Genomic DNA, 21,168 nt, shown 5'->3' with positions numbered 1-21,168 from the left:
GGCATAGAAAAATCTGTACTTCCAGAGTGGGTCTGCCAAACGCTTGATATTGAATATAGAATTCCCGAACAATGACATAAGGTGGCCTGAGACACGTACGAGCTTCTCAGCGCCTAGAAGCAGTTGGTATGTTGCCCCTTCGCTAAGGCCACAAGGGGTGGACTGTCAAAGACCGGATTGTCCATCCCTCGGTGAAAAAATGGGGATTAAGGCAAATCACACATATGCAAGGGAATTGCTGAAGTACGTCTAGGGCGTAGATCGGGAGGTCGACCTAACCTCTTTGATAACCATGTATTATTGCTTCTTTCATATTCATGTCATGGAAGGTACAATTAGCAACTATGGAGGTAGTCACAACGTCACTATCGTGGCATCAGACACGGACATCTAGACTGTGAAAGAAAACGCCTTGAGAAGTGTATGTGCAACAGTCCCCTAAGTAGAGGTCTGCAGACTTTCTTAAACTAAGTCGCATATGTATTTGATATGATATATTGCGGGGATGAAAGCAATGAATGTTCTTGATTTTCCTATTACTATCTGTTTTAGAACTCTCAAAGACCCTAGAAGTAGGTCCCTGTATATGAATCCACGGTTCAGATTTTGGCAACTCTTTAGGCGGCGAATGCGAAGATGACGTAGGATAGGAAAAGCTGGCAGCTGATGTAAAGACGTCGTGTCGAGCAGGTTTAATAGCACACAGGTCGTATAGCAGCTTCCTCAAACACCATAGTTATTCCACTTTGAGCGATCCACCACTGCGTTCACCCCGCTACTGAATACCCCTCAGCAAACCACCCACAACTGTACCAATGCTGCTAAGGACTGAATTGACGGCTGAGTCGGCGGTAACTGCATTTGCAGCGCTGGGACCAAGGTCTGCACAATTCTAGACATCGGCGTCAATATAATGCTGTCTTTTAGCTTAGTAGGCGTGGAACTTACGGAGGTACCATCGTCGAAGTTAAATGTGCAGCAGACCTTATCCGTAAAGCCCGAATCGAAATTAGGACAAGTGCCTGATTCAGTCAAGAGGTCACACCACCAAGTTGGATTTGGTTTGTCCGGGGGACAGCAAAAGCAGATTTTCGGAAGCTGAGGTTCGCCACCAGGACGATTTGTGCCACTGTCATGGAGGTGGCCGCCGTTGTTGGACTTCCCAGGCTCTCCGCGTGGGTCTTCTTGGGAGACAGGCAGATTGGCCTCACTCCGAGGGGCAGCAGCGATGCCTGCAATGAAACCTAAGAGGGATATGAGAGTAGCTGATCGCATTTTCAAATAGCACATGCTTGAGAAGTGTAGGTGGTGAGAGGAAACGGCGCAGTGCGTTCAATTACTACAGATAGCAAACTCAAGTAAGATGATAGTAACCCGCTGCGCGCCTCAAATGATTGATAACTGGAAGACAAGAGTCGGCTTGGGAAGCAAAGATTTTATCTCCAATTCTCCTACGGTGAAACATGATCTCCCAATGCAGTACTCTTCATAACTTCAGGATGAAAATATAATGGGTGCAAGATTTACCACTCTGAATAATGTTGACTAAAAACACTAGTCTGTCATTACTGGGGCAAGGTTTACCACTCTGAATAATGTTGACTAAAAGGACTTGTCTTTCATTACTGGTGCAGTGGTCATATTTATATATGTGGCTCTTTCCGCTTTCGTTCACATACCGAATTTTGTCTTTGTATATCTAGGGTGACGTAATAGGTGAACGTAGTCATGTTTCATGGTTCCATCTCTTTATCATTCTTATATCTGGGGCTATTTCAAACTTATAGTAGGATACCTTCAAAGGTGTTGATCTCTGTCTGTCTATATACATTATACTAAAGGAAGATAACGGCTTCAAAGTAGAAACCTGTTTGGGCCGTAGACGAAATTCAGTTTGTTGTACACGTTCATCCATTTTGAGTATCTTCCCCCAGGAATAAGCGGCAGCAGACCCAGTAAACTACCTTCATCTCTGCGAGATCTCGAAGGCTCTCGTGGATTAACAATTAGTCCCTTCTTCGCGAACCGGGGTATTAGACAGACCTCTGGATATACCTGGCCAGTGTTGTGAACAAGGATCTAAGCCCCACAAACCATTGCCGAGCCGCAGTCTGTTGGAGCTGGACAACAGCAAACGCAGCAAACCCCTGGTCTTCTCTAATCCAAGCAGCAGTGTCTAATTTATGAAAGCGTGCGGAGTCTTTCAAATGAAGGCATTACGAGAACACAGAGCATTGAAATAGCCTGCAGCGCACTGTACATGATACCACTCTCATCATTGGCTCCACAGGTGTACGCTTTAAATCGAGCTACCTGTGTGATCTACTACAGCTGTATACGAATCAGTCTCCAATCAGCAATATTTCAAGCAAGACTATATAAGAAGACCCAAATGCAGCACCAGTGTTTGGATTGCTCGGCCTTGCTTCAGATTATGGCCCCAACCAGCTGATACACATCTAGTAACCCTAGCAAATGCGGCCGAATTCGCGCGCGACACTGCCTGCAAGAACACTTCCATGCTTGGGCTGCATCAAATAAGAACAGCGACCTGTCTATCATGTTCCCATGAAGCTTTTCTCTTTCTAATTCCTACCTCTTCCGCTTGTCAATATTGATCAAAAGGATCCTAAAGGGAATACTCCCATCATCATGTACCACCTTCTATTCCTGCTCTTTGACCCAGCCGCACTCATTAGGAAGCGGCAACCGGCAAAGCCTATGCTCTGGCATCCAAAGGCGTGTGGCGGCGGGTGGTCTCTACGCGATCTGGATCTCTGCGCTGCGGGAAAGGCGGCAGCCAAAAGGTAGGAGTTGGGGACGCATCCACTGTGCAAGGCTTGCGGCTTATCCGCGGATGTTAAGGACGAGGCACAAGTGAACGCCGTCATAAAAGCATGATCAGGGAGTCAGGGTGGATACATAGCCTTTCCGCATCCACCTGGGCTAACCATGCCCACGTGGCTGGCAACGTCAGCTTACTGATTACGGCTTATCCACACTGTTCGAGCGGAATGAAGGCCAAGCAGAGCTCTCCTCTGACCCGTCACACTGATCATTACTATCGTGAGGATACACGATACCCGAATCATGCAGACTTTTAAGAAATTAGTATTTTGAACAAGGTTCCCACAACTCCGAAATTATGAACGTGGCCCAGTATTCCAGTGTTTCGTGGCTCACCCAAGGTCCGGAATTAAACCCCAATGGGTTTTCAGATCTGAATACATTGGGTTTCATGAATTATGATCTGGCGTCCATCTTGTGTATAAAATTACTGGGATGTTACATTGCTGGCGTGAAATCGATAGCAAGCATCCAGCGTTTCACGCGAGGCGAAAATTACAACTTTGGACCCTTAGATGCAAAGGCCCATCTCATCGATTCAGGATAATACTCTCCAATACGAGCAAAAGCGAGCATTTTGATTGTGGAGAGATATTTTGAATGCGTACAGGAATCAGGCCCTTTGTGGGGCATTGCAGAAATGGAACTCACCCACTACATAGAGTTGACCTCGCAATAGAATGCACTTCTGCATGTGATGCTTCACTGTCGCCGCCGCAGTGGATTTTCGTCAGGAGAGCAAGCCATTTATACATACTGAGTCCGAGAAGGCAGTGTGCTCACTTCAGATTGTTGTACGGGAAATTTTTCATCCTTGAATTGAACATGAGAAGCGAATGATCCTTATACTAAACTAAAACTACTACTAATTAATGAATTCGGCCGAAAAAGATGCCATAGGTGCTCTCCGATAAGCATGAATCACTTCCACCTCCAGAGCCATTCGGCTCTTGAATGATAATTGGGATCCATATTCTGCACAAGTTGCACATCATGGTGTTTTCCCGCAAGGTTATGACACCATTGAACTCGAATGGTATTCCCTAAACTAGTTGAATACGCCTGCCATCAGCATTCTGCACAAAGTCCGACATATCGGATAAAGCTTACTTAGAGATTGACGTTGAGCAAAGATGGCACCAAGCTCAGGACCTGTTGAACGAGACCATGAGTAGCTGTAGCACCGCTCGGGTCAGAGCAGCCCTCCTAGCATGATACTTAGCACTCGGTGTAGCGGTTAGTGGATATTGATTGGAACTTCACCAAGACACCACAGCTAACAGGGCAGGTGAATTTGACATCACTAGCCGCACAATTCTGGATGGGCGAATTATAGGCAACGCAAGTAGGGGTACCGCCGCCAATTCCGGTTCCGGTGATGCCAGTCAACCCTTGAGGTGCGACAAAATTACCACTGCAACAAAGAGTAATTGCACTCACCGTGCCGAAGGGCAGAGACACAATGCTGAACCATAGCCTTCTTTTTGAGGTGCAGCCAAGCCAGCTGCAGTGAAGCTGAGGACGGTGGCAATAGTGCAGGAAATAATTGAAATTTGACGGAAGGTTCTTGCTTGATGAATTTGTTTGCTGTTCGAGTCTTTGAGTTGCTTCTGAATTGGATGAAGATATTTGATTGATGAGTAAGTAACAGAGCTATGAAAGGACACTACAGGTTTATATATCCTTTAGCTGCCCCTACGCCTTGTCAATAAAGATTCAATGAATGCATAGGGAGGTCAGGAATTAATAGCTACCTGTACGAGGGCAATCCCTTTGCTACGGTCACCTCCAGTAATGATCCTGTGATTTCATACAATAACTGTTAGTTCTCCCCGTGTAAGGCCTCCTATGTCTACTACTGTTTCAGTCTTAACATTGCAATATCCACCTCCAAGTATGGGACGAGGTGTCCCCATATCGATGCCGTACCAGATGGTGACAATTAGCCGAAGAGAAACATTACTGAATTGCTTGGGTCATCTAGAGATATATGCTGTATACGCATTGCTTTGTAGATGCTCTATCTTCATCAGCATCCAAGGCCATCTCTAGGCATGATCATGGTCCCTGGATCTATTTCAGAAATATTATCATCATTGTCTGCATATTTGCTCAGATCATCTTCAACCATGGGGATGGGAAGTATGGTTTACTAAAAAGCCAAGGACAACAACTATTAGGAGCTCCATATGGAGATCACAGGGCTGCCAGTATGTGAAAATGCTTCAATTGCACCTTTGGGAGAAGATGACAGTCTCAAAGGTAAATATTAGTCTCAGGTTTAAGGAAGCTTTGTTTGATCTCCGCAAGGCATCTGGGGATATGCTAACCTACAAACGCAGGCAACTATATGAACATATTGTCGGCAAAGGGTTCAGACAGCTGCAAATAAAGACTGTATTTGATTAATCATACTGTAAAGTCAACATCAATCCATAACAGGTCATAAATGCATTAAAAAGTAAACTACATTCGCCAGGGCGGCAAGTAGTTTAGAATATGCCCAGGCCTACAGCCAAGTCCTTTCCAAGTACAGACTGCTCCAAGTCACTTCTGCATTGCTTGTTATTTTCGGAATGAAGACATGTTCATACTATGAATCGAGGTTTTCGTGTCAAAGAACGTGGGTCGGGGCTACCCAGCCTCTATAGTCCACAATCGGAAATATAAGTGCAACCCACCCGAAGTGAAAGTAATGGTTATGCGACAGGAAATGTAGAGAATTCACGCGGACGTGGAGTATTCTCTTGGAGCTATGGCAATTAGAAGGTATGAATACTGTCCCTTGAGCCACCACCTCTCTTGGTACTTCCCCTGCTTATGATTTGCTCTCCCTTGCCGAAAGCCGTTAAGGCCATGTTGAAGTATGCTTGTAGCGCTCTACTCTGGAAAGTCCCATCCTCAACTTGGGTGACGGATGGCCTCTGCTAAGACATGAGATAAGACCGTTTCAGCCTAAGCCCTTAAAAGCTACGAGTGTCTCCGTTCATGTCTCAGACTATCTGGGTCATAGTCGAAGTCTGCAATCCGGACAATGGCTGCTCTGATGATATGCTCCACTTGTTCATGGTCTCTTGCACCGTTAGTATAGCAACATACTGATACCTACATTCTCCGGCCTAATGCTCCGAGACAGCTCAGTGGCTATGGAGCTGCTTTTCTCATTCCAGGAGACCGTATAGGTCATTGATAAGGCTCTGAGTGGATCCCCGTGCGTGAGATCGACGGCGTTCGAGGCTAAATGCGGAAAATTCACCAGCAACAGAGACTTGGCGGCTGCAGGGAAACACAGGCGGACCCACCATTAAAGTTCAATAATTTTGCCTTGAAATCAGCAGCCGCCCAAACATAAGCGATATGGCTATTTAAGGACGTATATGTCCCTCTGAAATTCAACTTTCTTCTCTTTTCTTCCTCAGTTTGACTTCCTTGCTCGCCTCGGCCTAGCTTGCTGCTCAATCGCTCATTCTCCTTCTCCAAATCCTACCCACAGACCCACACCGAAGTATACATGTACTAGAGCAAGGTGACAGGTATACTTCATTGTGACTTAGTGGCTTGGACACTGGGGATGGAGAAGGATTGGCAAAAGTGGGCTTTTTTACAGGCAGTAACGCAGTCAAGCTCCGGATGTTGGAGCTGACTGGTTCGGTCAAGTTGAAGTCTTTTGAAGAGAATAACTTCGTAGCAATACTTATTATTAAGTTGATTTGTGATGCATGTGGTCAATCAATTCATGTTCAAGTCTCTCTCTTGTATTTATTAGCCACAAGCTATATATCCCAAGATTATGCACTTATTCCAAAAGATGATCTAATTCTTCATGACCATTAAAGTTGTTCCTCAGAACTTGAACTACAGAGTATAAAATCTTACAGAGCTCTCAGTACACCTTTTATGTGAGAGGCTTGCTATAATAGGGGATGAATACATCCATTCTTATTAATGCAAACATTATCGTTGTATGGCTCTGAACACCTGTACCAACCTCTTAACGGAAGTACTTGTCAGAGTGTGATAATTAACCGGAAAGCAGCACGAATAGCCGAAGACATAAGAAGATATAAGTCAGGAACGCCAAACACTTGTCGTCCGATAACAATTTCTATGCCAGAGAAGCATTGCCTTCATCAATCTTAATGATATCATTAGATCACTTTAAGCTGAAGTTGATCTCAGATTTTAGTTGGTTTGATCGCCTGATAGGATCATTTACAGACAGTCTAGATTATGTTCTTATATTGAGACTTCAGTAGTTGTTTTGTTCCGTTTGTGGAGTCGAGCTGTTAGTTAAGCTTCATGTAGATAAATATATATATATAACCAGCATTCGCTAATTCTCATTACGACCATTATGGATCACTAGTAACCAAATCAACGTGATAAGACTAGCGAAGAAGAGATTTTATTACGATTCCAATAGGCAAAAGGACAGTATCGAATCCCTGCATGCGTTGATGTTTAAAGACTATATCAGAAAGGTAGTATGCATAAAAGTGTGCGACTCTATGGTCCACAGCCTAAATTTTGGGTCCTTGTTGGAGCTCGAATCAACTATACATGGATTTTTAGGCCGCTACTTCCTACAGTATAAATATAACCGGCTGATATCGAAACATACAAAGAAGGGGCCCTTATGGGTTCATGATCCATGACGTTGGAGATTCAAGCTCAATCCTTTGCGAATCCAACCCACCCTTGGGTTCAGCTATTCAACAATGGCTGTAATACTGCTTAGAGGGTTAGAATTAGGTATAGCTGCTATACGGATGGTTGTATCGGTCTTGTAGGACCTTCGCACAATGCAACAGAGTAGCTCAGTCATACTTCCAAGTAACGCTCACAGTTAGTTACCCATAAACGGACTTTTTTTCGGCTTTTCTAATTTTGCTATATGACTGTGCAGGTTTTGGCTCTGAGGATCTACCAGGTCAAATGGTCAATAAACCACGGGCTGATCCAGGGAGTAAATGTTGTGAATAGCAGATTTTCTAGCTGTTGACCACTGACTACAGTGGACACACGCTTACTTGCTCGTAATACACTAGCATTAGGTCTCTTAGCATATTTTGTTCCTTTACTTAATCCCATTCCCACTTACAATTGTTTTTCTAACGCTTTTTCTTATTAATTCTCCTCTATTTCCATTCATGCTATACTTGCCAGAGCTTGCATGCTACTCTGTTATAGGCAAGCCCTGCTGCAACAGGTTCGATCCAACTATAATGTACTTGCAATTTAGGTTTCGAACATCAAGCCAGTAGTGGTTAACTAGTGCATTGGTCGTCTCGAAGTATGTACATGAATTTAACTTTCCACTAGCACGGGTGTAGATAACCATTGGTGGCTCCGTGAGTGTTGGTCAACTTCAGGAATGGGTATAAAGCACATTTGAAATCCTACCCATAGAAAGTTATTACACAGCTTATGACACCTATTTATGAATCGGGTTGCAAGTGCTGTAAGTTGGGTACTAATAGTTTGGAATCAAGATTTCACCTGGCCGCAGGATGGTGATCGCAACTATGGGTGGTAGAGAGCTTGTTTGAAGTCAGAAGTTTCCAACAGAAAGCCTTCAAGATTAAATAATTCTTTGATATGAAAGCTCTGTATTCACATAAGTCTCTAAAAGAAACAAGATAAATTATTTAATAGAAGCTGAAGCTTTTAGAACCGCCCTAGTCCACATAATCATGGCATAGTCCCTAAAGGATGAAGAGAGGGATACTGACTATTTTGACCTGGTTAAATGACGACCCCTTCATTCATGTAGCCAATTTCTGTTAATCAGGCGACCTTTTTTATCTCTTGATAATTGCTTGGATTTCAAAGTCTTAGCAGCTGAAGCGGACAGATCATTCCATCATCTGGCAGAATCTGAATAGTTTTAGGCAGCCGCATATCATGACTATTAAGCTCAAATTAGTGACTCTTCAAAATACTCCATGCTTGTTGTTTATGATGCAAGAGCATAGCATTGCTTTTGCCGCCCTGGTCATCAATGGGGTGGCCACTATTCTTGTTCCTGATCCTACCTGTCGTCCAATTGTTTTAAGACCTAATGATCGAATACAACGTCTGCGACACCATTTGATGCGATATGGCTTACTAAGAACTCAAGAGAGATTTATTCCCGAAAGATTTCTCCATTTGGGTCTTGTAGGCTTCGGAGTCGACAGTATGGTCTTTGTAAGAGATTCAAGGGCAGAAGATATTGATGATCTGTGTTGTATGCGTTCAACTGTTTTCCCCCGGTCTCACAGCTGATTCGTTCCAGCATTAAATGAGAATGCTGAATCGCCTCGCTGAACAGTATTGTGAGCCCTGTTTTTGGTTGGGTTTTCTACAATGGACTGATGATATAATCCAGGGAGCGATGAGACATTTGAATGCCCGTTTCTCGGCGGGTAGTACGCTTATTGATCTTACCATATAGTCTCAAGTTCATTGATCGACTCGAAAACCAATGATCTTGAGAATTATGTTCAACGGATATTTTTTAGGTAACCTAACTGGATACATGAATTATCAAGGGATTTGGCGTAGGTGGCTCACTGCACTTGCATTATCAACAAACAGAGCTGTTTCTGCGTTTTCAATACTGTGTTACATAATTAGAGGCGATAGGAGGCTTCGTCACTCAGACAAAGACGGGAACGTATGGATGTATTTTTCTATCCTCCTCAGTAGAACCTCCAGCCTGACAGCTTAGGTATGCATAATTCGTACCTCCAAATACCTCTGAGGTGCATCTGTTTATAAGGACTAATGTATGCAAACGACTTTTGTCATCTTAAGGAGTTAAAGGTGCGGCAGTCTATCCCTTGACACCTATTCCTTTCCTTCCGTAGTCTCCATACGCCAATGACTACGTTCTAAGTTCGAACCTAAGATGACCATAGCTGTAGGTATTGAGAAATAAGGCCTACTATCCTGCACGGTAAGGAGGTTACATCACATAGCCATAGCTCGAGGTGACCATAGCGAAAGGACCTGTCTCATTTTAGCCTACTGTAATGGTTCACCCTCACCACCTAAGTAACGAGTGGAACGCTAAAACCAGATGCATCCTTTTGGCCTAGCTTCTACTTTTCAGTCATAGAATGCGTGACATAGATTAGGTTAGACAAACTCTAGGCTTTCTATTCATGATACAGATGCTTCTCTGCAAGGCCTAAGCCATTAGCAGTTTTATGCCAACTATACACTTAGTACGTGCCTGCATGCAGATGACAATAGGTGGATTACGGAGTTACTGAAGTATTACACATATTAATATCCTTAGGCACAGCCTGGGTGAATATGCTGCTCTTAGCATTATTGATCTTTTATCGGATAGAGACGATGCTGCCTTTAGTAGATGGGCAGAGCTGCCATATAAGAAGTATACGTAAGATAGTCGATACCATATGTATGGGCCAAGAGCTCTGGGGACAGGCCACTAAGTGATACACACGCTAAGGGGTTTCTGAATAATAGCCATCGGCGTCGTCACATACTCCGCAGCTAAGGTTCCTATTGAAGTCCCCATGGATGGTAACTTTGTCAATGCTAAAGGCGGCTTCGACCAGAACACCTTGCCTGATATACCCAAAAACCTGTCAGATATGCAGGCTTCTATGACTCCACCTGCGCGGACAAATCTTCGAGCGTCGAGGAAGCCATATCATGAATGTTGGTCAGACGACTCCACCGGTCTGTCAAATGTTGTAGTACATCATACTTCACGGAGCCGATATACCAATAACTAATTCACACCCAACAGTGATATGATATKCTTACTGGATAATTTGGGCTTAATACGAAGTCCAATCCGACGATTCGTTGGGCGAACAGCAACCACAACTGAAATCCTCCTTTAGGCTATAATACGGTACCATAACCTTTCCAAATGGTGTTAGGTGGTACTATTCAACTTTGCAGCTTGGACTTATCTGTGGCTTACTCTTGAGCACGGCCCAAGTGTTTCCTCAGTCTTGATGTCTCATTCAAACCCTTCTACATACCCGCCATTGGCTTTGATAATGCTGCTCCGGCCATTTTGGCTCGCATCGATTCCAGACCACCTCCTGTCCGGTGCTAAGGGCAGCAGCAGGCAAGGGGAAGACATTGAAGGGCAATCAAAATGTTTCAGTAAATATGGTCCGTGTCTTGTCCCAGTCCAGTGAGGGTATGTACGGGACTACCCGCTTAGGTCTTGATGGCTCTGTACACGTCAAGCAATGTAGAGACTGTACGCAAAGGCCTGCGCGTAGGTGGAGCTACTGCACTCGAACTGGGTTTTTGGGCCTTAGGTAAACCTCTTTGCTGCCCAAGCCGTACAGAATCTCGATATGAAAGGAACTATAGGAGGATTTTAGTGGCCGTTTCCATAGGGGCACTTTTCTCCAAGGTATATGTGAACAGAGCGCATAAATGATCTTCTATCCCCCTCTTCTGTCCTTCAAAATATATCAGTCAACTGGGCCTCAAGTTGTCAAGGAAGAGAAATATCTGCCGGCTCCGGATACGATCAACAACCCTTCATTATGGACCACGGCCAAAAACACGACGAGCCACATTTGGGGACAACAGCCAGCATTAGAAAAGAAGAGGGACTCTCTCATACCGCCCGATTTCCCCCACGTCCAGGTTATGGAGCCTTGGGAGTCCCTACTGTTCTACGAGCGAATTACTTTGAATTGGCTCTGGATCCTGACCTCCGCCTGTACCGGTACAACGTCGAAATTTGTCCACCATCGAATGCCGTGACAAGCAGAGCTCGGCCGGCCCCCATACCGAAGCGTGTCATGCTCTCCCTGTTACGGACACACTTTTACCAGGAACAATCCAATATTGCGACTGATGGCCACCAAACCCTTATATCGAGGCGTCGTCTTGATATTCCCGATCAGCCCCTACTTGTCTGTTCCGATACAAACGATACCTACCACCTCCGGGTTCGATGTACCGGCACCCTCGCATCAGACGAACTTGTCGCTCAATTAACCTCGGGCCACAGAGAGGAGAGGAAGGTTGGTCAAAGACTACCTGCCAAAGACGAATTCATTCAGGCGCTTAACATCATCATCGGCCACTATCCCCGGTACGCCTCTTCCCAATTTGTTTCAGTGGGCTCCAACAGGCACTTCGACATAAAAGACAGGCCGATCAGCCTGGGAGCAAGCCTGAACGTCTTGAGGGGCTTATTTGTGGCAGTTAAAGTCATCGATAATCGATTATTGGTAAACATCCAACCAAAATATGCGGCATACTACGAGGCGCAGCCCCTCGACCGGCTAATAACGACATTTTTGCGCGACAAGGGGCCCGATATGGGCCAGCTAGCAGTTTACCTTCGAGGCCTGCGCGTTCAACTTCTTCATCTCAGATCGAATATGAGAGGCCGGAGATCTCTGCCACGGATCAAGACGATTTTCGGGCTGGCGATGCCCGGGGACGGGAGGAACATGGCCTATCCTCCCATCGTGCGCCGTCCTGGTGGCGGAGCTCAAGATGTTCTGTTCTTTCGAGAGAATAGCTCGACCTCGCAACCCCGGATGAGAAGTCCAATGAAAAGGAAAAGCCCGACATCGGAAGGTTATACGACCGTGTCAGAGTATTTTCAGGAAGGTAAGTAAAGCCGTGACGTCCGAAGCTCACCGAACTCAGCTGATAGCTTGAGACGTCACGATAGCACACGGGATTATCCTGCGCGATCCGTATCTCCCTGTCGTCAACACCGGAAGTAAGGCCAATCCATCATATCTCCCTCCGGAGGTGTGTTGGGTCGTGCCTGACCAGCTGTCGCGAACTCCACTCAGTCCCTTCCAAACTCGTCAATTGCTTCGAATGATTGAGGGTAATAGCGGCAAGGATGGGGTCTTGAGAAAAAACAAGAGCTGGGACAGTCGGCATTGGCAACAAGGGCTGACAAGGAAGATCGAACGGCTTTTAGGGCCGCCTGATGGTGTGGCATGCTTGGTAAGTGTTGATTATAGTATCTACTGGTATGTTACAGGCTGCCGTAATGCTGACAAGGATCACGCATCTTCGTTTTACCAGCGTTCTTTCGGATGCTCCGTGAATGGAACCATGATCACTGTACCTGGCCGCAAACTCTCCACGCCAGCGGTGCATTATGGTCATGGAAAGGAGATCCTGACTCAGGCAGCTACATGGAATCTGCAAGGGGTACAATTCTTGACACCAGCACGCGTCAGACGCTGGACTGTCATGTCGATCGTGAACCGTAAGCCAACGGCAAAATATGATCCACGGTTGGTAGAACCCGCCCTGGCCGGATTTCGCGACAAATTAATCGCTCTTGGCATTTCAGACTGCCCACCCCATGAACCCGGCATCGAAGTCGACATGTCAGCTTTGGCGACACACCGGGAAGGCCCTATTGGTCCGCGGGACCAAATGCACAGATTTCTCCGTGCGTGGGGGGCTCAGGCAAGGCAACATGAGCCCAAGTCCTTTTTCATGCTAGTCACTCTTCCAGAGTCGGACGAGACTCTTTACAGTCTGATCAAGTACCTGTGTGATGTCCAGTACGGTATTCCTAATGTTTGTGTTGTAGGTGGGAAGCTCATCCGCGCAAATGATCAGTTTCTCGCCAACCTTGCCCTCAAAGTCAATCTTAAACTGGGGGGCTGCAACCACATTCTCAAGAGCCTTGGCACAAACCTCGAGCGAACTATGGTGATTGGGGTCGATGTGTCACATCCAACGCAAGAGTCTAGCCCCTCCATGCGACATCCACCGCCAAGCGTGGCGGCCATGGTGGCCTCTATCGATGGTGGATCCCTGTCCCACTGGCCAGCTGCGGTGGCTGTGCAGGAGTCAAGGCAAGAGATTGTGACAGGTATAGACCGGCTACTGAGGTCGCAGCTACGTCTGTGGCAGGAACACAACAATGGCACTCTGCCAGAGAACATCCTGATCTACCGCGACGGCGTGTCGAAGTCGCAGTACAAAGCCGTCCTCGACATCGAATATCCCCTTCTCCGCAAAGCATGCGACGAAATATACTGTCCTGGGATAGAGGCGAATCCCCACTACACTCAAGGTTGCAGGCCCGACCGAAAACCGCACATATCGATCGTGATAGTGGGAAAGCGCCATCATACGAGGTTCTACCTCGATCAGGCTGGTGCGGGGAGACAGAATCCTCGCAATGGCACCGTTATCGATCGTGGAGTGGTCGACGAGGGTCTATGGGACTTTTACCTCCAGTCGCATACAGCGGTGCGCGGTACTGCCCGGCCTGGCCACTATGTGGTCATTTACGATGAAATCTTTCGACACTCTCAAGGCGGGGATGGGGATGAAAATTTATCTCTTGTCGCGGATGATTTACAGACGCTAACGCACAATCTGTGCTACGGATATGGTCGGGCGACCAGGGTGCCTATCGTGGTTCCGCCAGTGGTCTATGCAGACCTGGTTTGTTCCCGTGTGCAATGCTATCTCAGCTACCTTCGAGACCAGGGACAAGAGGCACCTGATCGGATCGACCTCCATCCTGCTGTTCGAGATACCATGTTCTATATTTGAGGTTTTCGTGTGGCGGGTTTGTTGTTCTCAAATGAGCTTGGGACCTTGGGCAGTTTTGCGTAACGCCGCAATCAGGAAACGGGCATTTCCACAGGGCAGGGAAATGGTAGCCACTTCTATACTTCGTATATTAAAGCGATAGGTTGCAGCAAGGAACTAGTCGTGCTCTATCCCTAATCTACTTTACCCACCAAATGTGTTCGTCCGGAATTAATCAAGCTTTAAAAATAACGTTGGAATAATAACCAAGCAGGGAGTTCAGTCTCCTTTTTCGATGCAACCACGTGCTTTCGCACAATTTCCACGCGCTCAAAGGCCAAGGTCTTTTCTTCCTGCTTGCACCTACAAACTATCATCATTTTGCTCAAATATACTGAGTCTATGCGCAAATCGCCACCATTATTTAGAACTTAACAGTGCCACGTATCTTTAGCGCGAAGAAACCACCTTATAGTTAGCCGTCCCTGAAAGACAGAGAGCCTCAAAAGAGCACCTGCAGAGGTATCTAAGAGAAGTATCCGCATGAGAACAGCAAGGCAATCAATGGGGAACCAGAATTGGCGGGCTATGTTCAAAGATCAGAATCGACAACACTGGACATTTTGCGCGAATGAGAATCAAGACTGACCTTTCAAAAGTCCGTATATTGGCTCGAATATCCGGCTCGAACGGTCGAACTGCATAACTAGACCCAGATGGAAGACGCCCCAGAAAACAGGAGCTAGCTACGTGGCGCCAAACTATCGCCTGGGCATTCCCTATGCCAAGCCCCACAAATGCCGGCAAATAGCTCTTCTAAGATATCTCCGCATGCGATGCCCACCGATGATGGTTTTTAAACGTCATGGCTGCGTGTAACGGATTCTCTTTAAGGGCTATACCCATCAGTTGACTGGCTGGGCTTGAGGACCTGGACTTGGCAGACACTTGGGGCATTTTTTTCTATCATATAACCGGGCAATCGGCCCGACCACTCATCGGACAAGAGTCCTACACAGCGAACGTTCCTTAGTACAGCCGCCAGCTGGCAGAGTCTGCGGCACAAAGGCAAATCACCGCCAGAAAACACGACGGGATGTCCAGTGTACTTTGTCAGAAGTGCGGGCAGCACTCCATATATCATGCTTTTGTATGCAATAATCCCTCCGGCTCAAATATTTGTCACCCCCCAAGTCACTTTACCATTGAGGAATCCGGCACATTGCTTCCAATAGGGTGCCGTGCAACTAGTTAGAATCAGTCAGGTTTATGTTTAATGGTTTGCTGTGCGCAAGGTGTTTCTCGGACGTGCATAAGAGGTTTCTCCCTAGCCAGGACACCCTGGCAGGATAGGACCATACATCTGGAGATAGGAGATGGCGCAAGGATGATACATCGCGAAGTAAGGCTTTGTTGAAAGATGTCCATGAGCATGTCGTGGCCGGCAGTGATGGCAAGACAGTAGATACAGGTATCCACTAAGCGGGTGCCCAGAGCTCTGATGGGCAATATCTAGAAGTTGTAACGAAATTTCGGATCTGAGGGCACAGCTTGTGCACAGCCTATGGGCACTTGGTTCCCTGTGAACACTCCTGCAACTGATCGGCAGCAAGCCGGCGCCCAATGCACAGCGGTTTAACCAGCTTCATCAGTCGCTTTGAGAAGTGTGGTCAAACAATCAAACTCCGTGATGTAATGTAAGCCAAGGGCGAATCATTTTTGCTTGAACATACCCTTTCCCATCTGTCGTTTGAGCAGTTGTTTGACTTGACTCAAATCGCTTATAACGCTTTGTTTTGAGGCGCCATCTCACATTGTTCTTCCTAGTAATTGATACTGCTAGTGGCCTGGAGCTAGCTTTATTCAAAGCAACATTTGAATTAAAAGTATATGCTGTAAAGCAATAATCAGGGATTATGCTTAGAATTAAAGGCGTTGGCCTAGTATAACTGAGCTGGTTCACTTCGATGGATTATGAGATTAATTATTTTATGCTACAATTAGCGCATGTGCTTTTTGCCAGTAGCCCAATAATCCTTCGCAAGTAGTTTGCTGTTACTTGCGATGCCGTCTATCTAGGCTTTTCCGCCCTTGAGAATCAATCCCCCGCAGTTTGAATGTTCCCGCAAGACCCGTTTGATATGACGCACCAAAGAGCCGGCAACCTGAACTAGATAGAGATACCTTCTCTTGAAGACCATCCCACAGTACACGTTGTATTCGAGATGTGGCTTCTGTATTTCGACATGGCAGATTGTATTTTTCCAAATGTTTAATTGCACTGGACTGTATTTAGCCTCTCTTGCATCGAACTGTCTAACTGTCTTCACCAAGGTCATAGATTTTCGGTCGGTTATAACTGCAGCAAAATCAGCAGAGTTCCCAGTCTGCAGCTCGTGGGAGATTATCGATCGACTGACCGTTTACCATCTATGATCTGGCTGTTGTTCTAGAAGATGTTCAGGATATGCCTCGGCGGCCAGCGGTAGAAGATCCTCCATGAATTCAAGCCTCAGATCGGGGAAAAAGTTCTGGCTGGCAAGAATTGGTGGGACTGCCGCATGTGACACGTCTTGCAAAGTCCAGTCAGAAAAGCAGGTTTGTTGGAAGGGCTCGTAACCCGGAAGCGGTGGTTGAGTGGCTCCTGTGAACAGGTGGCCGGTGCCGCCAATGGTGGATAGATCCTGGAGAAAAGCATGTGGTGGCACAGTATTGTACAGGGTATCGAATGAGTAGTCCATTGGGAGATTTGGCACCTCATTAGGGTTGACCGATGGTGGTGGGTTGGAAGGCATAGTGTTTATCCCGAGATCAACATGGGGCTCTGGAAGCCCATCATTAGGAACACTGGGTAGAGGGCTGTGTTGTGGTGACTCGATTCGTCTTTGATGAAGGCAGTCCCTCTGGTGTTTGATCAGAACAGATCTGCGAGTGAACCTATGTATGTGAGACAATGGTCAGTAGCAGTCCCATAGGCAAGACAGGATAGAACCTATAAACCAAACCTTTTGTAACATTGCCCAATTGAGCACAGGTATGGCTTCTCTCGTGTATGAACACGCAGATGACGAGCGTATGTAGACTTCTAAAGTGCAAATGGATGTCTTAGATTCTCGGAGCAACACTAACGAGTCTGATTCTTGATAGACGCAGTATTCATTATCGCAGGGCATCTTACATCGGCAAATGCTCTGTTACACCCATCTGCCGCACAAAGAAAAGGTTTTTCTCCAGTATGCGTCCGAAGGTGGATCGTGAGTGCTGTACGCTGGTTGAATCTTCGTTTGCAACCGGGTATTGTGCACTTGAATGGCCTTTCGTTTGTATGAACTAAATGGTGGCGAGACAGGTCGGCGCGACGACTGAATGACTATAATAAAAGGGATGGTTATTACCCTAAGTCAGATCTGTTTAAGCTTGAAAACTCACCTTGTTGCACTCTGGATATGTGCACTTGAAATCTCGGTCTGCTGTTGAACTCATTGCTGGTCATACGGACGTACTAAGATGACTCCGCCACAGTATACCTTGAACACATCCTAGGATTGCGCATTAATGGAATCTTGGGATTGGAGGGGGATGCATTGTCATTAAACACTACCAATATGTGCCATACAGAAGGGGGCCAGTCATTCAATGGAAGTGGAACTAGAACAAGATTCCGCCCCGGTGGCACAGGTTGCCTTACTTAGTATAGCTACTAGTCGTTCTGCAACCAGTTAAGAGTTATTCCGGACCCTCCCTATGAATACATGCTTCAGTGCGGAATTTGAAGAGTGACCACTTTCTGAGCGGTTATGCTTGGTTCTGGGGAACAGGTACATGACAAACATACATAACGGGGAGGTAGCTACATGATCTACGTCAGGGATTTTCATTTGTTAACGATATCTGTACAGCGGGATGCCAAGACTACTTGTAAACTTAAACTTTCCATATAGTGGTGGAAGAAAGAGAAGGGCTTTGATAATGACAGGCGTAATGTATATTTTCCTACGGATTGTTGACTAGAAAGGCATCAAAATGAAACAAATTCATGTTCACGATCGACAGATTCAGGGTCCTTCCCAGAAGGGATAGCAACACCACTAAGTTGAGAACCGGAAATGGCTCAGCATATTTGCCTCTGTGCTGTCAAGAAGCTGGCGCTGTACCAATGCGCTCTAAGCCCCCTTTCCATGTCACATATGAGACAGTCAGTGCAAGGCCAAGATTTTATTTACACCAATAATCCTTAAGCAGAATTCCCTTACAGTCACTTAGAAGGGTTGCAGTTGCTAAAAGCGCCAGATGGGACCAGCATAGTTCAAGACTGGCAGACGTTATAGGAATACGTGAGCCCATTGCGATTTTGGGAACGATCCGGTGACTTATGCTTCTAAATTAGCCTATTCTTTGTAACATGTGTCCAATCCTTGGGACATTTGACATTTGAACAGCATCCGGCCTCGCCTTGCGTGCATGACACTGGGCGAAGATCCGGGATGGACACGGGAGACGTCCATTTCATACAGGCCTTGACGGATCATTCAATTTTCTTAAAGCAAATGATATTTCAGCCTTCGGCTGGATTCCCGTTATCTGCGTTACCTTTTTGGTAATTAAGGGGAGACCGGCTGTCATCATAATTAAACTAACGCACACGTTGCCTCCAGGATGATACATTTAACGGCATATGTGACTACACTAAGACATGATGGCTGTCTAGTAGGATAGACCTCATTTTGGCTGGACAATTATGTCTAATACAGAGTGCGATGCCTGTGCTATGGTCATATTCTGCTGTGACCATGAACCTGTAAAATGATAGCTTTGTTGCTTCTTCCTTGCGCAAAGCGTTATCACACCCTACGATGCGCCGCTATGGTCATGTCAAAACACGCTTTGAGTCTATTATCGAAGATATAGGCTATCCGTTCGGCGCTCAGGCCATTGTATACAATGTCCCCGCAGAAGTTGTCGCATGTCTCTGGGTTTGCTACAAAGGCCCCTTATGACAGAAATAGAGTTAGTGGCTGTTTTATTTTTTTCATTTGTCATTTTGCTTTCTCCTTTCCGTTTCTTAATGGATGGCCGCTCTGACATGTCTCCCGCTTCAATAAGCCTTGCGTTCTCCTCCCCCTCCCGTTTTTATGTGTTTCTCGCAAGAATTAGAGGAGTTACTGCTCATTCTAGTTATGTCTTAACAGGTATTGTTCCGTATTATGCTATCTAAATTTAATTACTATTATGACAGTTATGATTTTGCGGCTTTCTGCCAGTCGTCAGACACTGAAGTTGCTGCCTGCTGACATCTTCTAGTTTATACGTATTGTTTTGATATACTTACCTTTAACCCACCTTTGTTATGTATCTACTCTCTCTCTCTCTTCGTTTTCTTTCTCTGTCCAGACATGATTTTCTGGTTTGGAGGCTACAGAGTTCGTTTCCAATGATTCGGAACCACCAGATATCTATGGTGGATAAGGTAAATGAGTTCAACCTCATTACCACTTTCTAGTCATACTCATTTCAACATTGTAGGAATTATCAGTTATTTTGCTATCGATAGTTCCTTACTATTATGTCTTCTACTTTTCTCACTTACTGCTTTTGATGGTGCCAGTGAGCCGTGGCCCACAGCTCAACGCTCTCCCCCGCAGCTCAACGACCTCCCCACATTGCGGTATTTCATTTTGGATTTATGACTGTTATATGACAAACATTATGTTCCAGAAAGAAAGCATTGATAAAAAGGCCAGGGGCTGGACCGCGCAGAAACTCCGCACCGCACAACTCATCTCCGCCGGTGTCGAGAAGCTCCTATCGCGGATCACCTCGCACTCGTACTCATCTGATCCAACCAGCCCCATGGGCGCCTCCATCCCTGTCTGGCAGACCGAGAACGCGGACCTCTCGGGCGCCGGCACGTTGGAGGACGACCTGGTACTCCAACGGGGTCCCAAGGCGAGGGTTTCACCCGGGCGCAGAAGATCTACACTATCAGGCAGGGCTGGGTGACCGCGTACCTGTACTGGGAGGGCTCCGAGAAAGATACCACGAACTCTTGCTTGGTGATTACCGGTAGAAAGAATATCATTCCATCCGGGCGATTGTGGGCGTTTGCGCAGTGGAGTCGGGTTGTACGACCTGGCGCGGTTCGCGTGGCCGTCTCCGGGTCCAGTTCGACGCTCAATATGACTGCATCCAAGAATAAGGATGGCACTGTTGCGGTTCAGATGATCAATAGTGCGTCTTCGTCGACATCGGTCACCGTCAAGGGGTTCTCTGCTGGTTCGGCCGAGGCGTACGTCACGGGTAACAGCCACAATAACATAAGCGACACTACCGCGTCGCTTAGTGGAGAAGCAGCCACTGTCAATGTCTCTGGACATGCAATGGTGACCGTGGTTCTATCGTAGGTGACACCTCCTGCAGGAAGACAACGCTACGACTACTGTTTCGACTACCGTCACGCCGCATTTTCCTCAGAGTGGAGGATAAGGATGGACCAGCATACCTGCCAGGTACAGAATGCGTGTTATTCCCAGTGTGTGTAGGTACTTAGCTATTTTCAATGATTCGATTTTCAGACGGGTTACGGGGTGAAATTTGAAAGAGGCTGGACCCTGACGTGACATATCACAACCGTAGTCGAGGCAGGAGGTGATGCATTTTCGGGTCAACCTTTACTCTTGGGCGTCTCTCGCAGCACACTATGGAAGTTTTAATCTGCTAAAGACCAGTTTGGGTTCATTTTGCATCTGCCTATTCTACAGCGTAATGAACGATAGAGCGAAGTCCGCCATCTAAATACAACTT

General features: G+C 46.4%; 4 protein-coding genes across 4 annotated transcripts; 2 read left to right on the top strand and 2 right to left on the bottom strand.

The window, feature by feature from the left end:
* Window positions 1–775: 775 nt before the first annotated feature.
* Asppvi_005478 (uncharacterized protein) lies at window positions 776–1,275 on the bottom strand (the record flags this gene model as incomplete). Its single annotated transcript, XM_043301399.1, has 2 exons — window positions 776–892; window positions 949–1,275. 2 exons carry the CDS (start codon window positions 1,273–1,275, stop codon window positions 776–778), a joined length of 444 nt encoding a protein of 147 aa, XP_043157334.1.
* A 10,100-nt stretch (window positions 1,276–11,375) lies between these two features.
* On the top strand, window positions 11,376–14,388 carry Asppvi_005477 (argonaute/piwi family protein; the record flags this gene model as incomplete). The annotated part of the gene is made up of 3 exons (XM_043301398.1): window positions 11,376–12,459; window positions 12,524–12,810; window positions 12,892–14,388. 3 exons carry the CDS (start codon window positions 11,376–11,378, stop codon window positions 14,386–14,388), a joined length of 2,868 nt encoding a protein of 955 aa, XP_043157333.1.
* Window positions 14,389–16,683: 2,295 nt separating this feature from the next.
* Asppvi_005476 (uncharacterized protein) lies at window positions 16,684–17,162 on the bottom strand (the record flags this gene model as incomplete). Its single annotated transcript, XM_043301397.1, has 2 exons — window positions 16,684–16,726; window positions 16,795–17,162. The coding sequence occupies 2 exons, from the start codon at window positions 17,160–17,162 to the stop codon at window positions 16,684–16,686; spliced, it is 411 nt and encodes a 136-aa protein (XP_043157332.1).
* Window positions 17,163–20,073: 2,911 nt separating this feature from the next.
* Window positions 20,074–20,768, top strand: Asppvi_005475 (uncharacterized protein; the record flags this gene model as incomplete). Its single annotated transcript, XM_043301396.1, has 2 exons — window positions 20,074–20,292; window positions 20,358–20,768. 2 exons carry the CDS (start codon window positions 20,074–20,076, stop codon window positions 20,766–20,768), a joined length of 630 nt encoding a protein of 209 aa, XP_043157331.1.
* Between the last annotated feature and the right edge of the window lie 400 nt (window positions 20,769–21,168).

The sequence above is a fragment of the Aspergillus pseudoviridinutans genome (genome assembly GCF_018340605.1).
Source record: "Aspergillus pseudoviridinutans IFM 55266 DNA, scaffold_4, whole genome shotgun sequence".
In the NCBI taxonomy this organism is placed as follows: domain Eukaryota; kingdom Fungi; phylum Ascomycota; class Eurotiomycetes; order Eurotiales; family Aspergillaceae; genus Aspergillus; species Aspergillus pseudoviridinutans.
The sequence above is the reverse complement of the archived record's forward strand: the minus strand, read 5'-3'. Positions and strand labels throughout refer to the sequence as shown.